General features: G+C 37.9%; 1 protein-coding gene across 3 annotated transcripts; it reads right to left on the reverse strand.

The window, feature by feature from the left end:
* Window positions 1-2,986: 2,986 nt before the first annotated feature.
* On the reverse strand, window positions 2,987-17,896 carry srek1 (splicing regulatory glutamine/lysine-rich protein 1). Of its 3 annotated transcripts, XM_038270113.1 has the most exons (12): window positions 17,368-17,501; window positions 14,255-14,763; window positions 13,048-13,179; window positions 12,565-12,680; window positions 12,341-12,487; window positions 9,756-9,934; window positions 9,543-9,673; window positions 9,353-9,467; window positions 9,162-9,266; window positions 8,918-8,989; window positions 8,688-8,802; window positions 2,987-5,413 (listed from the first exon to the last, which is right to left on the reverse strand). In XM_038270113.1, the coding sequence occupies exons 3-12, from the start codon at window positions 13,076-13,078 to the stop codon at window positions 5,261-5,263; spliced, it is 1,164 nt and encodes a 387-aa protein (XP_038126041.1). In that variant the 5' UTR covers window positions 13,079-13,179; window positions 14,255-14,763; window positions 17,368-17,501; the 3' UTR covers window positions 2,987-5,260. The 3 variants fall into 3 exon arrangements, with proteins under 3 accessions (XP_038126041.1, XP_038126039.1, XP_038126040.1); XM_038270111.1 differs by lacking the exons at window positions 13,048-13,179; window positions 14,255-14,763 and adding an exon at window positions 17,643-17,896; XM_038270112.1 differs by lacking the exons at window positions 13,048-13,179; window positions 14,255-14,763 and adding an exon at window positions 17,643-17,894 and having other exon boundaries at window positions 2,987-5,410.
* Between the last annotated feature and the right edge of the window lie 2,080 nt (window positions 17,897-19,976).

Raw genomic sequence — 19,976 nt, forward strand, 5'->3', positions numbered from 1 at the left:
CGGCCAGGTCGCATTCATCCGACATAATACCCGATAAAGGTCACTATCCTGGGTCTTGCTATGAATAAGCGGCAAGAAAAACCACAACCATGGCGCACGATAATGCGGAGAGCAGTATTTATGTTTAACCATCATGAAAAGATTTAGTTTTTATGGTTGGGAAAGATCGCTACATGCGTTCTGGCACTACCATCCATGTTTACTTCCATAAACACAGAGCCTGGCCTGTGATGTCATTGCGTCCTCTACTGCGCATGCGGGACACATACAAGTCGCATATATTTGCGAATATGAACGGCGATGCAAAAAAATCAGATTTCACAAAAAAAAAACGGAATTGAGCACCAAGGCCTGCAGTGTGAACGTAGCCTAAATGTCCGTTTCAATTTGTATGTTTTCTAAACAAAAACACGGCTTCCTTGGGCAACAGTAGAAAACCTCAAACTCAACGCTATTCCTGACATTTTGAATTGAAAAAGCCTCTTTAATGGGAAGCAAAACTTCTTTAAAGTTGGAAACAAAGTCCAGTGGACTGTTTTAAATTTTTTTTTGGGAATCTTGTTTTTATATAACTGATTTTAGCATTGAGTACAGGAGGTGCACACACAGTATCTCATTAGTGAATCTTTTTAAGTCCATGACTCATCCAACCCAATTTAAATGTGGATCCCTGGTAATGATTCACATCTAATCAAACAGTTTGTGAAGTCAACAGATTTCTCTCGAGCTTTGACGTCTACGCTTGCTACAACAAATCTTTCACAGCTGATCCATTGATGTGATTTTGCAAAAAGATATTACTTAATCTATAGTTTTTAAAAGAAAACACAAATACTACCTCCTACTGATATCAACAGACAAAATAAGGACTGTTTTAGTCAGTTTGAGCAAAATTACAATTTTTCTCATATTTGTGTGGAGCTGGGATTTTTGGTATATTTCAGATGTACAGCTTAAAAAATGTAATTCATATTTTTGATACTGGTTTCAGTAATAAAGTATCTATGTAAAGCCAATGCTTAAATGAGTACTGTTAAGTTTAACTCTTATACTAACAAAAATTAGTGACTCAGTTGAAGGTACAGTAGTTTTGGGTTTACGCCACATGTAGCATCTTTCAATCAGATTTAACTCTACAGCTCTTCTAGAGTTACTGTGAACATCTCAGTCCTTTTTGCACAGACCAGTGGGAATAAGCAGGGGCGGAGCTAGATGGGGGGCCAGGGGTGGCCATGGCCACCCTTATCCAATCATTGGCCACCCTTGTGGCCACCCCTACCATTTTTTCCCTTTAATACAGACAGTGACAACAGAAATACTCTCAAGTGAAATATTTAAAACATTTACATTTTTCATATATTAACATTCAATTGACAACAAGAACACTGTGATTAATTATGCACATCAATATACTGAAATTAAAGCTGATAAGTACGGAATTAATGCTATTTTCAGAACTAGATTTTGTGTTTTAATGGTTAAAGACAAAATTTTGTCATCTAGGAGTCTTCAGTTAAATTATAGAAAACTATTTTAATAAAAACATATAATAATCAATTTATGTGGATATAAGCACTTTTTTACAATTTTATGCAGAATTATAATTAATGATATTAGGTAAGTAATGACAATGGAAAAGATGTTCACTCTAGAACTTAAACCTGAAAGAATTGTACCCAATATAAATGTGTCTATTTGTTAGCAAAGGCTGTAAGAAAGGATAGTTTGTCTTTATTTAGAAAATATGAATGTTGTGGTTTAATTTTCCTGTTAGAACAGTACAGTGTGACCTTGAGGTTCTGGCGCCTATCCGCTTTTGGCCACCCCTCAATGTACATTGGTTATTGTCCGGCCACCCTTATAAAAATTTCTGGCTATGCCTCTGGGAATAAGGGAGCAAGTGCTGAAGATAAACTATAAAGGTTCTGCTAAAAAGAAGAAAAAAAGTATGGTAAGATATGGACACTGAGGATTCCTTCCTATCATAATCCTCATGGCCATGCAAGGGACCAAGACACCTCGCCTGGTCAGCCAGGCCAAAAATTGCCCCTAATGACTCAGGCTAAGACATCAACGACTCCCCATTCGTAAGGGGCAGGCCCATTCCTCTGGATCAATTTGCATGTTTTCTAAGACAAAACAAAGCTTTGTTGGGCTATTCTATAAAGCATTGAACTCAACGCTATTTCTGACATTTTGAACTGAAAAAGCTTCCTGGATGGGAAGCAAAACGTCTTCAAACTTGGAAAAAAAGTCCAGTGGATTGGTTTTTTTTTTAACATTTTTTTTTGAAAACACTGGGGCAGAATACCACCATGATTTCAATATCAGCAAGGGTTTACAATGGGTGTAATTTTCTTGTCCATTTAGATTAGGCAAAAAGATTTGCCTTTACAAAGTAGAATCCTCTAATATGATACTTCTAGGTTTGCAAATCAGTTCTAATTCCTTTATGTCAGGCCTCACATTCTAGTGTCCTGCAAACTTTCTGTCTCCATTTTTTGGGCCATAAACCATTATATTAATATTGGACTAGGGCTGCAACTAATGAAGATTTTATTTAGAAATTAAACCAGGTGAAACTAATATGTTTCCACTTAAGGAGCATATTGACAGACACATTTTTTTTTGACTTAAATGCAAAATGTTTACATATATTTTTACAATTTTGAAATACTTACTGCTCTAAGCATTCTCTATACTCCATATAACGATTAATTACTAAATTAGTTGACTATTTTAATATCAATTAATCATGATTTATCAGATTTTTTTCAGCCCTATATTGAATATTGAGAACCAATGTTCATACTGATATTTACCATGGACATTTGGAAGGTATGAGAGTAAATTAGTCCCAATAAAAAAAAAAAAAAAATCGGAGTAAGAATCCTTACCAATGTAATTTATTGTTCTTAATGGAGACTTATTACTCTTATAAGACTAGAAGTAAAACACTAAAAAAAAGCACCAAAAAAAACCCCCATCAGAGTCAAAACTCTTTAATGAGAGCTTTGGCAAACAAATAAAATGTGTTTTAGGTTCAAACTAAATTATATACATACATCCAAACATTTCATAAAGAATTTGACAGAACCGTTTCCGTATCCTAAACGCAGCATTCGCCATCAAACCCCTTTGCACAGAAAAAACAACCCCCCAAAAACAAAACATCACATGTGGAAAATATAAAAGCATAAAAAGTAAACGACATTTTTCACATATTGGCAAATAAGCCTGAAATGATTTTGTGAAGCTCATAGTTCAGACTGAAGTGTTTGTTAACATTAAACCATTAAAAATATGGCCAAAAAAAACCCAACAAAACAAAATCTGTTGCTGCTTTGAAAACATGTTCACTCAGTACTACAGCAACACATCAAACCACAGGGATAAAAGATAAAAACATCTCATAAATGTTTAATCTATTCTTACAGCTCACGCTATGTTCATATAACATATGATTAGTTGTTTTTAAAACATCCAAATGAATCTCAGTGTTTTATTATTTGCTGTACAATCTTGGTCTAGGCACTTTTTGACCGCTCTGTGCTTCCATACTGTTCACTGACCTTTGCCATTTTGTCTATAAATCCGTTTTATTACAACATACGTCCGTAAACATTCAGCACACCATCCCCAAACCCGACTTCAGCTTGTTTGAGCATAAAACAGTAAAAATATGATGAACTCGCTACTTCTGCATGAGAGGATACTGATGGAAATGAGGCCTAATTTAGAAACCAACATTTGTTGCAATTTTCTAAACTTCTGGATGGTGAAGAAATCTGGTGCAATAATAAAAAACAAAACAAAAGGACACTTCACAAAATACATCTTCCACTGTCCACCAAAAAATAAATAAGCATTTCAGAATCTGTAGAAACCCAGGAACGGGATCAGCGTTAGGTTTGGGTTTAATTAACCGGTAGGAGGACAGAGAGCGTCTGTCGACTAGAGAGAAAGAGGAAAACACTTCTAGTGTCAAACACCAACCGTTCTGTTTAACAGTTAAATAGGGGAATCTTCTGTGTTGGCTTCACACACATCTACCGCCTTAGATTTTTCTTTTAAGTAAAAAAAAAAAGAAATGGTTTAAACTTATTTTTTTCAAACTCCAGAATTTGTATTATTTAGGTTTCCCATACAAACAGATTAGAAAACACACAATATGATGAAACTACCCTACGAATCTGGCTACAAACTATATATTCATGACTAATTTGTAATCATTACTGGATATTTAGGCTTTTTATGGTAGTTGTTTTTTTTAAGTTGAAAATATGAAAATTCCTGTCAAACTTTGTGCCCTCGCTCTTTACCTGAACACATTCTAATAATGACAAATAAAATTAAATAATTTCATTCTTTTGCATCAAACATCCTTAAGTTGGAATTTTTTTTTCTCTTTTTAAATAAATAAGACAATATTTATGATACAGTTTTTATTTTTTTAATGTTGCCGTCACTTGTGATTCTAGAGGCATGAATTTGTTACTGGTATGAATTTATGTTTAAACCGTTGCGATTATTTTAGATACTTTACTAAGACGTCAGGGAATAAAAAAACAAAAATAAACCTGCTGGGGTGAATAGTTTGATGCCGTTTGGAGCATAGAGTGAATCTCCACTACTTTACCAGTCAGCTGGCTCAAAGAACACAATATTTTTTCATAATACTGCAAGATTTTAAATATTTCCAGCCAAAAAACCAGTGAAAATGCTCAGTTTTACCAGGGTAACTGTGTTTCAAAACGAATGTAGTAGGCTGTTTATTTTACATATAAAACCATTATAGACTGCCACTAAGAGACATTAAGTTTACAGTCAAAGATAAAGCCGCAGTTAAAAATCAGAAAAAGAAAAGTTCTGTGTTAATGTAGGTCGGAGGCTCTTCAGTTGGCTCAGTCCTCCATGTTTCCAACATTTTACCATAGATCACAGCAGCTTTCAAGCCTTCAGCAGTGTGGGAGGAGACTACTGGCTTTTCTGCAACATTACGTCATCCAGTTTCACCGCTTTGAAACAAGCGCCGCTGTTAGGACGACCTTAATGTGCTTTTATTCTGAAGGGGGGGAGGGGCCTGTATCACACACCCTCTCTCCAACACTGAAAGCGACACCTGTCCTTCAGGCATTAAAAAAGGAGGTCAGCATCAGAATCCTTGGGTTTCCAGGAGTTCATATGAAAAGGAAGAAAGTCGTGATGAGGTGAAAAATGACGCATATGATGCATGAAGGAGACGTGAACAGATTCAGCGTCACTTGGTGGCATGCCTGCCCAGGAACACGTCCTCCTCGCTGTGAGTCTTGTAGCTGCCGTTGTGCTGGGCGCACGGTGATGACGTCATTTCTTCACTTGAGCCGTCTCTGTCACTCCGATAATCTTCCTTTTCTACCCTTTTGTAGTCCTGCTGAATAAATCAAACAGTTATGGAGGAGATGAAACGATGGCTGATGCTGCTGTAAATCCAAACTAAGGGCGACAGACATGAATGCAATCAAAAAACACTATTTCTTCTTCATTTCATCCATTGAGCAAACATTTCAAAGTGCTCGAATGGTGGCAGCAAGTTTGCTAAAATTGTAGGTTATGACTTTTGACTTTTAACACTTTATTTACACAATTCAAACAATAGAATCAATTGTTGATGTAAAACAAGTGTCAGTAAAAAATCACTATTAATGTAAAAACAGTTTCTAAAAATCATTAAATGAGGAGCTTGTTAAATTGTAGTTGTCCATCTGACACAGTACATAAAATGTTGTACATGTTCTGTGTGGCTGTGAACCTCCAGCCTTATTCTCATTTCGGAGCAACGGCATCAAGGTGAGCCTTTGGCTTATTTTTCCATTTCTGGCAAACTCCTATAAAAAGAGAGTTTGTATAAACCGTCCCAAAAAGAGTAAAAACACAAATTAAAAAGCTAAAAATTGTCTTTAGTCTTGTGCATTCCATAAAAACATGGAACACATTTTTAGACAGGTTGCAGAAAGGACACTCGTTTAAAATACCCTGATTAATACCCGATAAAAACGAGTTTGTGGAGATGACACCGAGTAAAACAGGGTTTATACAGGGATGAGTAACTCAGTGCTAAAAGCTAACTTGTGGTACTGGTGTTAAACATCACATTTTATTTTCCCAGTGGAACCACTAGCACAACTGTTACTATTTATTTTGGATTAAACATATGAAAATAATCTACTTTTAAGCTACACCTATTTTTTTTTACCAAAATAAACATTGTAAAAAACATGAAAATCGATTTGAAAAGCTATGTGAAGGTTTCATGATCAACATCTGTACTTTATACGAGTTTGCTTAAGAATAATTGATTCACAACTATTTAACTTAACATTTATTCAGCTGCAGTTATCATTGTGTTTTTTTTTCCCTTAATAATATAAATAAAAGGAAACTGGTCCATTTAAAGGGCTAATAATCCGCAGTTGGGCTCCCTCTAGATATAACAGAGCCTTTGGTTAAAACATTTACCCAGTAGATCATCAACTGTATGTGAAGCTACCATGACTGCAGCCTTCTATTAGCATTTATTATAAACAGAAATTGCATCAAAGGACAATGTTTGGATCATGATGTAGCGTAGGTTGTGGAACATGTGAGTAGTTTCTGGTGATAGCAGCCATGATGGAGTAAGACACATTTTTCTGCCTGTCTGCCATGTTTGATAAACCTGTTAACTCTTTATAGGGCTCTCAGTGAAATACTTTGAAAATCTAAATGTCAAGCCAATAGTGTTATTGGAATCCAGAACAAGACCTTATTACCTTTGTAACATTCCAAAAATAAGGATATCAATATATGTCAATGTAATAAGAAATGCCAACTTGCCTGAATATATTAAGAAAAATAACAAAAAGGCTTCAATAAGAAATGAAAAACAGGGTGAAAGAAACACATCTTTTTGGTCCAACATAACCTTAGAGGCATTAATGCTGATACTGGCACATACATTTTTTTGTTTATAAACCTAAATATAATTGTTTACTGGGCTTATTAACTTTTTAACTTCTCAATTAGCTTCTTGCCTTTTTTTCTTAACTTGTTACATTTTTTTTTAACTTAATTTCCAGTAGGTAATATATAATTCAAGGGTTCATCTAATTGGGCAAAATAAGATGAACAGCCATGTAGCATCTTGTCCTTCTAGACCTCATTGAGGGACTGGGGGGGGGGGGGGACTCCATTTGTAAGTGATCAAAAACCGTAACTTTCCCTATAAAGGGTTAAGGCGTGTTTTGTGTTTATAGGAATGTAAAACCAAAAGCATTTGTAAATTGTATTTTTTTTAATACGTCTTACAAACACTAAACCCCCTCCTTTGAGGGATTTAGGAAAAATAAGGAAGTAAGCACTGCTGTATGACCTTTTAAAGCCAACAAAGAGAGAGAGAGCTTGAGGGTACGTTCAATTAAACAAATGCTAAAAGTTGGACAAAGTGGGCATTCTCCAGCCAAACAAGGCCCTGAAATATCAAACTGGTTTCAGAATGAATAACAAAGGCTAGAATAAAGCTTCTGAAGGGCCCTTAGGAAACACTGATCTGTGGTTTATCGAGCTGCAGCTGGATGGCGGATCAGAACAAGTTGGATGATTTTAGAGGCTTGAATGGACATATTTCAATGAATTAGGTGACAGGATTCTGGTGGGGTCAGTGATGGAAGTAATATTAGTTTAAAGAGAGGAACCAAAGCTCTGCCACCCTGGATGGACATTCAGAATCACGTTGGGATGTTTGGGATAATCTGAATTAAAAAAGGCTTCATGGTTGAAACACCAAAGGTATTAACTGCGTACCACTTAAAAAAAAAAAAGCTGTGAAGCGTTGCACGTCACAAAACTGTCTTTGCAGCTGCAGAACTCAGCATCAGAACAGCACTGTTTGAGGATGTTGCTTCAGCCGTCAAATGGCTCACGTTGTGATGCTTATCTTCAGATTAGATGGAGATAAGATAGGAAAAGGTGTCAGCTTGTTTTTTTTTTTTCAAAGCTGGGTGAAGCATTTGGGTGAAACTCTGCTATGCAGTGAACTCAAAAGTAGATTAGATTTGCTTTCTTTTTTGAAACAACTTCACAAGAAGTGGAAACATTGATCATACAGATTAGATTATGGGAAATTGGATGGGTTGTAATCTGCTGCGGTGCATCAATCCAAGCCTGAAATATACCCCCACGTTTGCTACGGCCAAACTCTGAACCTACTAAAAACTATTTTTAAGATGAGTTAAACTCATTTACAGATCTGCAGCACCCCTCACACATATCACCACCTTCTGCCAATAGCTTTTTAAATGCTTATAGGCTAAATATAATCAAACCACCTCGTCGTACAGCATTCAGTCACTTCAACCGATATGAGCCTTAACTTTTTCTTTTAGTCACAACATTAAGGTCAGAAAGACATTCAAGTCTTATAATAAGAGTGAAAGATATTTAACATAAGAAATGCATCTAAAACATGGCGTAAAGTCAGTTAAACAAACCGGAGATGCACCAATCAGAGAGCACAACAGCTCCAAGCATTAATCTGCTATAGAGCTTTATGCATTAATGTGGATAATAAAGTAATTCCTTCTTTCTCCCTTAGATTCACTCTACTACACATTTTGAAACCTGTCTTAAAATGGGAATTTTATCCCTCTCATTAGTTAACTTGTTTTCACCTTGGTGGTCTTGGATTTGCTCTTTATCCGATCCTCCTCTTTGTGACTCCTCTTCCTGGATGTGGAGCGCTCCTTCCTGTCTCTGCTGCGCTCCCTCCTCTTCTCCCTTTTACTTCTACAGGAGGCGAACAGACAGATTAGCAGGGAGAAATCTAACTGGTTATGACTAAAGTCAACAAAGTAACGAAGTAATAAAGTCTGATTGGAGGAATGAAATGTGATAGACTTGCCGTTTTGGTGAAGGTGATCTTGCTTTCCTTCGGGGGCTTCTGGACCGATCTCTGCTCCTCCGTTTGTGGCCCCTGAGAAAAGAAAGAGAAATCATGAACAGATATAAATTTTAATTCAAGTTCTATCAGAGCAGGGTTGAGATTTTAAGGAACATGGTGACACCTTGTGTCGAATGCAGGTATTACAGACCGATTGAACTACTTGAAAGAATAAAAAACTATCAATAAATAGCAATAAACAGACCTGGACCGACTCCTGGCGTGCCTCCTGTCCCTGGAACGAGAGCGCCTCTTATGGCCGCTTCTTGAACTGTGGGAGTCGGCCCCCGGCCAGGACCTTTGTGATGGTCTGCTCCACCAGCAGGGAAGAAGAAAAACATTAGAATGAACATCAAACCAACGATATTGAGTTAAAGAGAGGTAAATCCCAGCAACCTGTGTTTGGAGCGGGACCTCTTCCTACGCGACCTGGAGTGGGAACGGGAGCGCGTCCGGGAACGGGACCGGCGTGACCTTTGAGAGCGGCTGGAAGAGCGTTGCTTTGTTTCCACTAAAGAAACAAGCGGGAACTTCAGCATCAGGAAGGGAATTATTTCAACAGATCGCATAAAACCCAACATCCTACCAGGTTCTATGGCAGCAGCAATGGTGGACTGGGCCTCCCTCACCCTCTTCATCACACTCTCCAGCTCCTTAGCAGCAGCTTGGGGTGTCAGCTCAGGCGGTTTTACGATGGCGTTATTGGAATGATTGACCCTGAAACCGATTTAACCCTTCAACTCAGAAAACAGCAAACAGAATATAACCACATTTAACAGGAAATGTTCTAAGAACCTACTTCAGGGGTCTGTCTCCAAACATGACTCCGTTTAAAGTGAGGGCTCTGGCCACAGAATCCTGCTCTACAAACTCTACGAAGGCGAATCGGGTCGGCTGAGTCTCGTCTCCGGCCATTCGAACAAACTTCACGTCTCCCACCTGCTTAAAGAACTCCAGCAGCTGCTCAGCAGTGGTGGTCTGAGCCGAAAAAAAATCAGATAAAAGTGTCATAGATCGCAAATTTACACAAATAAAATGGTTTCCACACTAGGAATAATAATGAGAACCATAACTCTGTAGGCTATAAAAGTTTAAATGCCTTTTATTCTTTATTTGGATTATTAAAAAGAGAAAAGTTCAGAAACATAATAATTAGTCAGTAATCTGCATGTTTCAAAACCACAGTAATCCTCGGCTAATCTGTTCAGAGTGATGGTGCAGTTCAAGTTCTGCATGAGACTCAAAAGCTCCATACTAGAGCATAGTCTCTTTTAGATTAAAGTTAGATGTTTAAAACTTGTTTTCTCACGAAAACTTGTGTGAATCCAAAGGAAATTTAAATTCAAACAGTTGGGTAAATAAGTATTTAATAGATTTAGATTTCCCGCGAGGAATGTCCCAATTGCAGCCTTTTCATTTCCAAAAAGATACTGCAGCTTTAAATGTTGACCGATACAGTGACTGATCCAATATGATATCAGAACGAGTCCTACTTTTTCTTGGGATTTTAAAAAACTATTGACCCCCTAGTATAAACTGATATGTTACAAAAAACTTTAAACATGAGCAAACTGTTTCTATCAGACCTATGGCTGAGATTTTAGATGCAAATACTCAATTTTTAGCTGATATAGGATTGATTTCAGATATGAATATCCAATCAGGACATCCATATTCCTCACCAATTATATTATATTTGATCGCTTAACAATCAGCATGAGTTTTGGCTGACGGACCCATTGAGGGTGAATTTCTGCCCCAATCTTCCCCTTTCAAAAGGCCTGCCATTCTGTTGTGTATTTAGTGTGTTAAGAGCGACTGGGTCTGCTAAGTTAAATTCCAGCAGGTTGGATTGTTTTGGCCTAATATCCCGTCACATGTGGTGTGATAATCAGTATTTTTGCAGGTTGATGCAGAGCTTCTACCATTCAGAGGCGCTGAGCTGAGAACTGGCTGCATCCAAGCCGTGATTTCTGTTCCTGAAGAGGTGTTTGCAGAAAACCATCAAAAGTATTTATATAAAAAGGTTTCACTCCACTTTACATGGAGAGGTAGAAGAATGGTTTTTTTCAAGAAAAAGTGAGATTGCTCAGATCATTCCACTAAAATATTCATTTTCATAATTAATACCTAAATTAACTTAAAATTTCAAAACTTGCCAGCAAAAAATATTGGGATTTTATATTGTGTTCCTTGCAGTTCTGACTAAAGAAGGCTTTCTAATCACTTCCAGCCACTATGAAAGACAGCAGGAAATCCCAGAGAGATTAGGATTCCCAGTGTTACCACCTGCCTCAGATGAAAGTAACTGAACTGTTGAGTTTGGAGGATAAACGCTTTAGTGTACTGAGCAGAGGAGTGATGTGCTGCAATATTTGGGTCTGGGTCTTCCAGCATGAAAGTGACCTAGAACAGGCACAGCAAAAAAAAAAAGAAAAAAGGTGGCCCCATAAGAAGCATCTCAGGTCCAAATCAAATAGGAAATCTCTGTGAGAAACAGAAAGTCAAACATCTAGAGATCTTATGGAAGAAAGGACAGAAATCCCAGCTGAAGTCTGCAAACCTGTTCCAGAGCTACAGAAAGTGTCGTAAAACAAGGCTTCTATTCAAAATACTAAGCTCTAATGTGTGTTTCAAGTACTTAATTCATGCAGATATGGTGAGTTATTTTTTAAATAAACCCATGAATGGCTTTTTTTTTTTTCACAGTTACAGTTACTTGCACATGAAAATTACAAACCTCTTTCTCCTTTGTGAAAATCTTGCACATCAGTTACTTGTTTCCCCCCTAAACCCTAATCTACATCACAGCTCTTATTTCCAATTTCTATAAAATGTAAAAATGTCATCCCTTTCTTTTATAATCACAATGATAAACTTTAAACTTAATCACATAAAGCCCCAGTAACACTATTAAAATACAGTTCATAGGGGTACTGTAACTTAACTTTAAAAAAAAGGGTCAAACTTGAAAGGTTTTAGATGTTTAGGGTTTTTTTTTTTTTTTAATAGAAGGAGTCGTGATAAAAATACGCTGGCTGTTTTATATTAATGCACTAAACTGCATTTTCAGTTTAGAGCATTTCTAACATCAATCTTTGATTTACAAATTTAAAGTTTGTACAGCTTTATCCAACCTGCTCTTTTTAAAAAAGAATTGCAACATATGTGAAGCCCTGTGCAGGCAGCCGAGTCAAACTTCTGCAACACAATATTGAGCATAATGAATGGAAGACAACAGTTTAGCCCGTTTGGGAATGTGATGCTAGTTATTCTTTAAAACTAACTTCCTCTTTATTCCAATGTTAAACCAAGGAATAACAAAAGGAGAAGAAAAAGTATGGTTTAATAGATTTATTTATGTAGATTTAGATCTGATCTTACCTGTGAGTTTAGGTTTCCAACATAAACCGTCCTCCTAATCTCGTCGATCTTAGATGGGTCCACATTCCCGACGAGGGGAGGCTGAGCGAGCACGGACGCCGTGGGATCTAGCCCCGCTGTGATCCGACTCACTAAAGGGAGGCTCAGCTGTGGGTGGAAACCGTACAGACGGAGGTTAAATTCAATCTGGTCAGGTGGGGAAAGGGAAGGGGACGGTAACTCACGTTCTGAAGCGGAGCCGGAGCGGGAATCGGCAGCAACCCTCCGCCTGGAATCAGACTGGGTACCGGGGTGGCAGGTGCCAACAGAGACAGAGCCTTGGCCTCTTCTGGAATTTTCCCTGCAGGATAAAACGGATGTTAGGGAAGGCAGGGGAGGGCGCGCTTCTCTGTCTCCTCTATGTCTGCATATTTATCCCACTGTATTCTAGAGAGAAAAGGATCATCCAGCCTAAAATCCAGCTACGTGCTACTCATGGCATACACGAGCCCCAACATCCTTACTTGGATTTTTTAAATCAAACTTAAATCTTCTCAGTTAATAAGCAAGATTAATAAAAAGTGCACAAGAATAGCTTTTTATGCAGAATCAATAAGGCCACAGATTTCAGCTGCTTTTCTTTCTTTTTTTTTCTATAGGTCATTAAAGAAAAAAAGAAAAAAAAACACAATGCAGAGAATGAGTCAACACTTTGATGTATGGGTCACCTGTACTGGAAACATATTGGTCATGAACCATACGATATCAAGCATGGGCGCTTTTCCGTGGGGGGAGGGGGCGATCGTTTCGCAGTGTTGGAAAGGTGTGCAACACAAGACAACCCCAATGGCTGCATCACTAATAGCACACAGAACATCAGATACAGAAAAGAACAACAATTTTTAAGAACTTTGGAAATGCTGGAGATCAATAAAACAACCAATTAGGAATTGTGCTCATGCCACTGTGGATAAGAATACTCTCTCTTTGCAGAGGAGGAGAAGCAAACAGCCATAGTGCCTTGCAAAATTATTCACCACACCTCTACTAGTCTGCGTTTTTATCACGTAGCAGCCACAGACTCAAAATAAAGTATCATTTGCATGAGGATTGAAAAACACAATGATGAATGGTTTGTTTTCTTCCATGTAGATAAGTTTTCTTTAGTCTGATACCCCTAAATAAAATTCAGCTGAAATAACTGCCTTCAGAAGTCATTTTATTAATTAATCTATTCCACTCTGTGAGACAGAATAGATTCAAACAGTCCAGCTGCTACTTACAGGTCTCTGAGACCAAGAAACAAAGCAGACAGGTTATTTCTAAAGCTTGGAGGGATTTTAAAAACCAGGGTTTGGTTAGAAAACATTAAAAGAATCATACAGATCTTTGAAAAATGAATGTCACTGTAGCAGGGACAAAGAGCTTAAACAAAATAATCTACACGAGAATACGTGGCAAACTTTAAACCTAATTTTAAATCCAATCGGACTGAGCTTAAGCCTGTTTTATAGATACGTTTTTAGTTTGCAGACATGCTCACATACACTACAAGAAACGCAACTGTAGCTACATTGCACATGTGCCGTTCTGTGTTGACGTTGCACGTCTTGCAGCAGTTACGAGACAAAATTAGCACAACTTGGTGAACAATATTGCAAGGCACTGTCTGGTTTTACCAAGAACTAAAGAAAATTTAGCAAAAAGGGGGGAGAAAGTAACCATATATGTAAAGCAAAACATGAACAATGTATTATTAAATGTATTACAAAGAGAGAATGATGCTACACTGATCAGTTCTGTGTCATTACTAAACATTCACATCAGTAATGTGAAGAAGAAGAAGTAAAGGTTGCCTTTTAGTTCATTGTTGAAAAGGTGAACAGATAGTTTAAAAGAAAGATATATATACATATGATTTATTACTGGGCTCACTTTTTTTTCCCCCACCAAGACTAGCCCTTCACTACGTCAACAGACGCAGGAGACAAGAGAACAAAAGAGTTAGTGATCCTCATAGCATCTTTTGTGTGGCACATTTCCCAGCGGTGTGCCGTAGCAACCTGGACTGAACTCAATCACACACAAGCTCCAGCTGTAGCGGAAAGAGAGAGGGGAGTGGGGGGGTTGGACAATAATAAAAAAAAACAAACAAAAATAACAAATATAAACACAACCTGCAGTTTCTAGATAGAGACAGTAGAGAGTGGACAACATGGGATAGTATGAAAAGGAAACAAACCGAAAAAAATAAATAAAAATAAAATAAATGATAAAAAAAAAAACAAAAAGAGACAAGGTGTCCATCTTGGAAGGTTCTGCGGGCTATTCTCCGGGTCACATCCCCCCCTTGAAGGCTGCGTTGGCCCGATCGGGGATAGTGGCTTGGAAAACAATGCCTGACTCAGGCTAGTGTAGTGTAACAGCTGGGCCACTCTAGTCATCTGATATGCACACATAATCACACAGAAAAAACATACAAAACCAAATTAATAAACTCAGTAGCCATCCAGCACCAAGTCACGTGGACACAATGCATCAGGTTAGAAGTGTAATCATTGTGAGTGTACACAGGGGTACCAAACAGGGGGAGGTGGGAGTTTAACCAAAAAGAGCACTAAAAAATAAAAAGGGAGGGAAAGAGAGTTTACTTTTAAGCAATGGATTTGGTCACATTTCTTTCAAATACACAATTTGCAATTCAACAAGAGCTGAAACAATCGATTCATTAAATAATATTGAACTAATTTAGTATTTGATTAATGGTAACGAGTAAAGACTCTAAAACATGCCTTTAGCTGAAAGAGCAACCCACTCAGAGCAGTAATTATACCTCTATTGTAAAAAGTAAACATTTTGTATTTAAGATGAAAAGCCTTTTTTTGCCCATCGATATACTTTATCTAGAATTTTTAGTTTCACCTGGCTTCAATTCTGTACAAAATCCTCTTTAAGGACGTCTTTTCTGTCCGATTAGTCAAAAAAATAATCAACGGATTAATTGATTCGCAAAATAATCATTAGTTGATGCCCTAAATTCCCCAAAGACCGGTGTTTAAGGTAAATTGGTTAACTTTTAACTCCTACGCCAGAGCCACGGACACCAAACAGAAACCTAAATGGGTTCTTGGAGACCTTATCTACAGCTCTACCTATAGCAGGGACTGACTAACAATGTACACTGCTCCAAAAAATAAAGGGAACACTCAAATAACACATCCTAGATCTGAATAAATGAAATATTATCCTTAAATATTTTGTTCTGTATAACATTGAATGTGCTGACTACAAAAATCACCCAACAATCATCAATGGAAATCAACTGTATTAACCAATGGAGGCCTGAATTTGGAGTCAGGTACCAAATTAAAGTGGAAAGACTTCATTCGGATTCAACTTTGATGCAATGTCCTCAGTATTGTGTGCGGCCTCCATGTGCCTGTATGTCCCTGCAATTCCTGGAGATGCTCCTGATGAGTTGGTGGATGCTCTTCTGAGAGATCTCCTCCCAGACCTGGTCTAAAGATCCACCAACAGTCTGTGGTTCAACCTGACGTTGGTAGAGGGATCCAGACATGATGTCCCAGATGTTCTCAATCTGATTCAGGTCAGGGCAACGAGCGGGCCAGTTCCTTCAACTTGCAGGAACTGCTGACACACTCCAGCCACATGAGGTCTAGCATTGTCCTGCCAACTGCACCAGCATATGGTCTCACAGGACGTCTGAGGATCTCATCTCGGTACCTAATGGCAGTCATGCTACCTCAGGCGAGCACATGGAGGACTGGGCGGCCCTCCAAAGAAATGCCACCCCTCACCATTAATGACCCACTGCAAAATCTGTCATTCAGAAGGATGCTGCAGGCAGCAGGCTCCACAGTCTGTCCAGACTCATGTGCTCAGTCCTGGTTCTATCCTGGTATTCTCTGGCAAACACCAAGCATCCTGCACAGTGATGGGCTGTTAGCACAACCCCTATCTGTGAACGTTGGGTTCTCATACCATCCTCATGGAGTCTGTTTCTAACTTTAGACCCATGCAGATTTTTTGGCTGCTGGATGTCGATTTAAAACACTCCTATATTGAGTATGTCCTAACTGCCAATGACTTCTACCTGTTGTCTAATCCATTTGCACAACGGCATTTAAAAATGATTATTAATCAGTGTTGCTTTCTAAGTGGACAGTTTGATTTCAGAGTTTGATTTGATTGAAGTTATATTGTGTTGCTTGCATATTCCCTTTATTTTTTTGAGCAGTGTACATTAAATCCATTATAGGCATGGGCCATTTTTCTACCATTAAGTCATAAACAAAATATTAAAACCTAGTTCCTGTCAAGCTGTTCCTATGGTTTAAAGTCCCAAAAACTATCAATGGATCATTCTCTTGGGTAAAAAAACGAAACAAAAATCAGACAATTTTGCATGCATCACCTCCAATCTTATAGGTTTATAGTTTTTCTATAAAATCATTAATGAACAAAGTGGCCTTTATGATGCTAAGATTGTTAAACTTCAGATTAGATTTTCTAAAACAGTTCCTAAAAAGGATTTCTTATAAAATATTAAACTGAAGTAAATTCTGCTGGATTGGGATCCAATGTCTCTGTAAACGAATCCACAGCAGATTCCCTCTTGTGTTTTGGGCCAAAATGAATGAGAAAAATGCACGTTTTTATTGTTACATCTCTATTTTATATCTTCATCTCTATTTTTGAGATCAGCAGCTAATGTGAGCAGATTTATCTTCACCAAAGAGCACAACCCCTCCCCTACCTATTGCTGCACTCCTAATCAGCTAGCAAACAGAATGCTGCTACAGATATATATATATATATATATATATATATATATATATATATATATATATATATATATATATATATATATATATATATATATATATAGGCCCATCATGCCTGCTGTTTCCTAAAGAGAAGAACCCCCTCAATGATAAACAAAACTATAAACTCCAGAGAAGACGTCCACTCTTATTTATTCAGATTTTTATTGTAATATAAGCTTGAAACAATCAGCTGTTACTCACCTTCTGCGCAGGGCACCACTATCAAAGCTCTGTCTATAAAAACAGTGTTGGTGAGATGCTGCGCCACCCCAACACTGGAGGGGTCTCGGTACTTTATATAACACACTTTGGAGGAGAATGACAAGGTGGTGTTGCTGTGTGGAGGAATACGGGAAAAATGGATAAAGTTAGTAATAAAATAACGTTAAGGACAGCGACAATTTGTGGTTTCCTAACAAGGCCGCGTCTCCGCGGCGTTTCCTAGCTAGCTGAGACCCAATGAAAGCAGCTCTTACTCGGGAGGATAGAGACGAAGCTCCTCGATGTCTCCCAGGAAGCCGAACAGAGTGCGCATCTGCTCGCTGCTCACAGCCGACGACAAGTTGGTGACCTGAACGACTGCTGTCCCCGGTATACCGCTCATTTTGCAAAAAATAAAAAAAATAAATCAAACGTTTCGTGTTATATATTTTCAAACTAAAGTGTGTACTGTATTATTATTTTTCAGTTATCCTTCTCGACGCCAGAGGGCGGTGCGGCTGATTTCTTCTTCTTCGGTTTTATGGCAGTTGGCAAACTAGTTAAAAGTGCATTACCGCCACCAGCTGGTAAGGAGTGCAACAAGGAAACAGGAAACAAGGGCTGATGCAGCCAAGATTCAACCCCAGAAATGAATAGATAAAAAAATATTTCCGAACTGTTTAACTTAACCAAACATAAATCATAATTTCTAATTTATCTTTACGTTACTTTACGTCACTCTGCCAGTTTCTGATGGTGCTTTTTGGTTTTCCCATCATGCTTTCAACCATTTCCCATTTTAAATCTAACTTCAAGATACTTTTCTGCAGCTTTAAATATCATTTTGTTTTTTTTCGGTTTTCCTTGTCTGTGCACTATAACTGATCACTTCTACCATGAAAATAACATTTTTTATTTATTTTTTTATACAAAGATTGCGGCTGATTTTGCTGCTCTTCTTGTTTTTAACAGGGTCTGGGAGTGAGATTTGGGTACTACAGCTCCCCCTAAAGGAAAAACTAATACACTACAGCCAAAATTTTGCCTGTTTCTGCAAAAGCATAGGAAATACCAGTCCTACAGTAAAAGTTGACAACCAAGATTTTAAATGTTCTTTTCAAAGCCAGTCACTAACATTAAGCAATTAAATAATTCATTTTTTATTAATAGAACTACAAGAGCCCATGAGGTCGACCAACACTTCCACAATTTAACACACACAGACACTTATGACTGCAATATAATTAATATAAATAATAAAGTTCCAAGATTACATTCCACAGAATTGAAGTGACTAGACACTATCAGTACTAGATAAATACAATTGAAACGAGATAACACAAAGTGTTTGTATTAAAAAAATTATACAGTGAGGAAAATAAGTATTTGAACTCCCAGCTTTTTTTTTTTTTTTTTTTGCAAGTTCTCCCACTTAGAAATCATGGAGGTCTGAAATTGTCATCATAGGTGCATGTCCACTGTGAGAGACGTAATCTAAAAACAAAATCCAGAAATCCCCAATGTTTGATGCAACTGAAAATAAGTATTTGAACACACTGCTTTTTTTTTTTGCAAGTTCTCCCACTTAGAAATCATGGAGGTCTGTAATTTTCATCATAGGTGCATGTCCACTGTGAGAGACATAATCTAAAAACAAAATCAAGAAATTCCCAATTTGTGATGCAACGGGCTCTATGCACAGCTCCACTACTTCCTGAATTTAATGCAGCTCCTTTGTTTCCTGTCTTTCATTACTGGACGAACTGATTAATCCAGGTGTGTCTGGCCAGTTACTTAGGTCATACACACCTGGATTAATCAGTGCATCCAATCATGAAAGACAGGAAACAAAGGAGCTGCATTAAATTCAGGAAGTAGTGGAGCTGTGCATAGAGCCTACTGAAAATAAGTATTTGAACATTTATCGGATAGATTTCTGACCCTCAACGACCTGTAAGTGTGCCTGTTCTGTCCACCTCATGTCCATTTATTATCCTACATTAGATTCACTCCTTTGAGGTTGTTAACTGCATAAAGACACCTGTCCAGAATCAAAGTACTAACATGGCAAAGACCAAAGAGTTGTCCAAAGACACTAGAGACAATTGTACACCTCCCCAAGGCTGGAAAGGGCTACAGCGAAATTGCCAAGCAGCTGGGTGAAAAAAAAGGTTCACTGTTTGTCATTAGAAAATGGAAGAAGCTAAACATGACTCATTCTCCCACGGACTGGTGCTCCATGCAAGATCTCACCTGGTGGGGTCTCAATGATCCTAGAAAGATGAGAAATCAGCACATAACTACACTGGAGGAGCTGGTCAATGACCTGAAAAGAGCTGGAACCACAATTTCCAAATTTACTGTTGGTAATCCACTAAGCATCATGGTTTAAAATTACAGAATGCACGGAGGGTTCCCCTCCTTAAACCAGCACATATCAAGGCCTGTCTTAAGTTTGCCAATGAACATTTGGCTTGTCCAGAGGAGTCATGGGAGAAAGTCATGTGGTCAGATGAGACCAAAATAGAACTTTCTGGTCATAATTCCACTAACTGTGTTTGGAGGAAGAAAAATGATGAGAACCTTTCCAAGAACACCTTCCCTTCTGT

The sequence above is a fragment of the Cyprinodon tularosa genome, unplaced genomic scaffold (assembly GCF_016077235.1).
Source record: "Cyprinodon tularosa strain WSP-4 unplaced genomic scaffold, ASM1607723v1 ctg750, whole genome shotgun sequence".
Taxonomy (NCBI): Eukaryota; Metazoa; Chordata; class Actinopteri; order Cyprinodontiformes; family Cyprinodontidae; genus Cyprinodon; species Cyprinodon tularosa.

Excerpts from the sequence above, each read along its gene's own strand:
- srek1 (XM_038270111.1), bottom strand. The coding sequence starts at position 17,770 with ATGAGCGGTATACCGGGGACAGCAGTCGTTCAGGTCACCAACTTGTCG. Across the intron at positions 17,502-17,642 it reads CTTCGTCTCTATCCTCCCGA|CAACACCACCTTGTCATTCT; the intron begins GTAAGAGCTGCT and ends TCCTCCACACAG. Across the intron at positions 9,267-9,352 it reads AGGTCCCGCTCCAAACACAG|ACCATCACAAAGGTCCTGGC; the intron begins GTTGCTGGGATT and ends CTGGTGGAGCAG.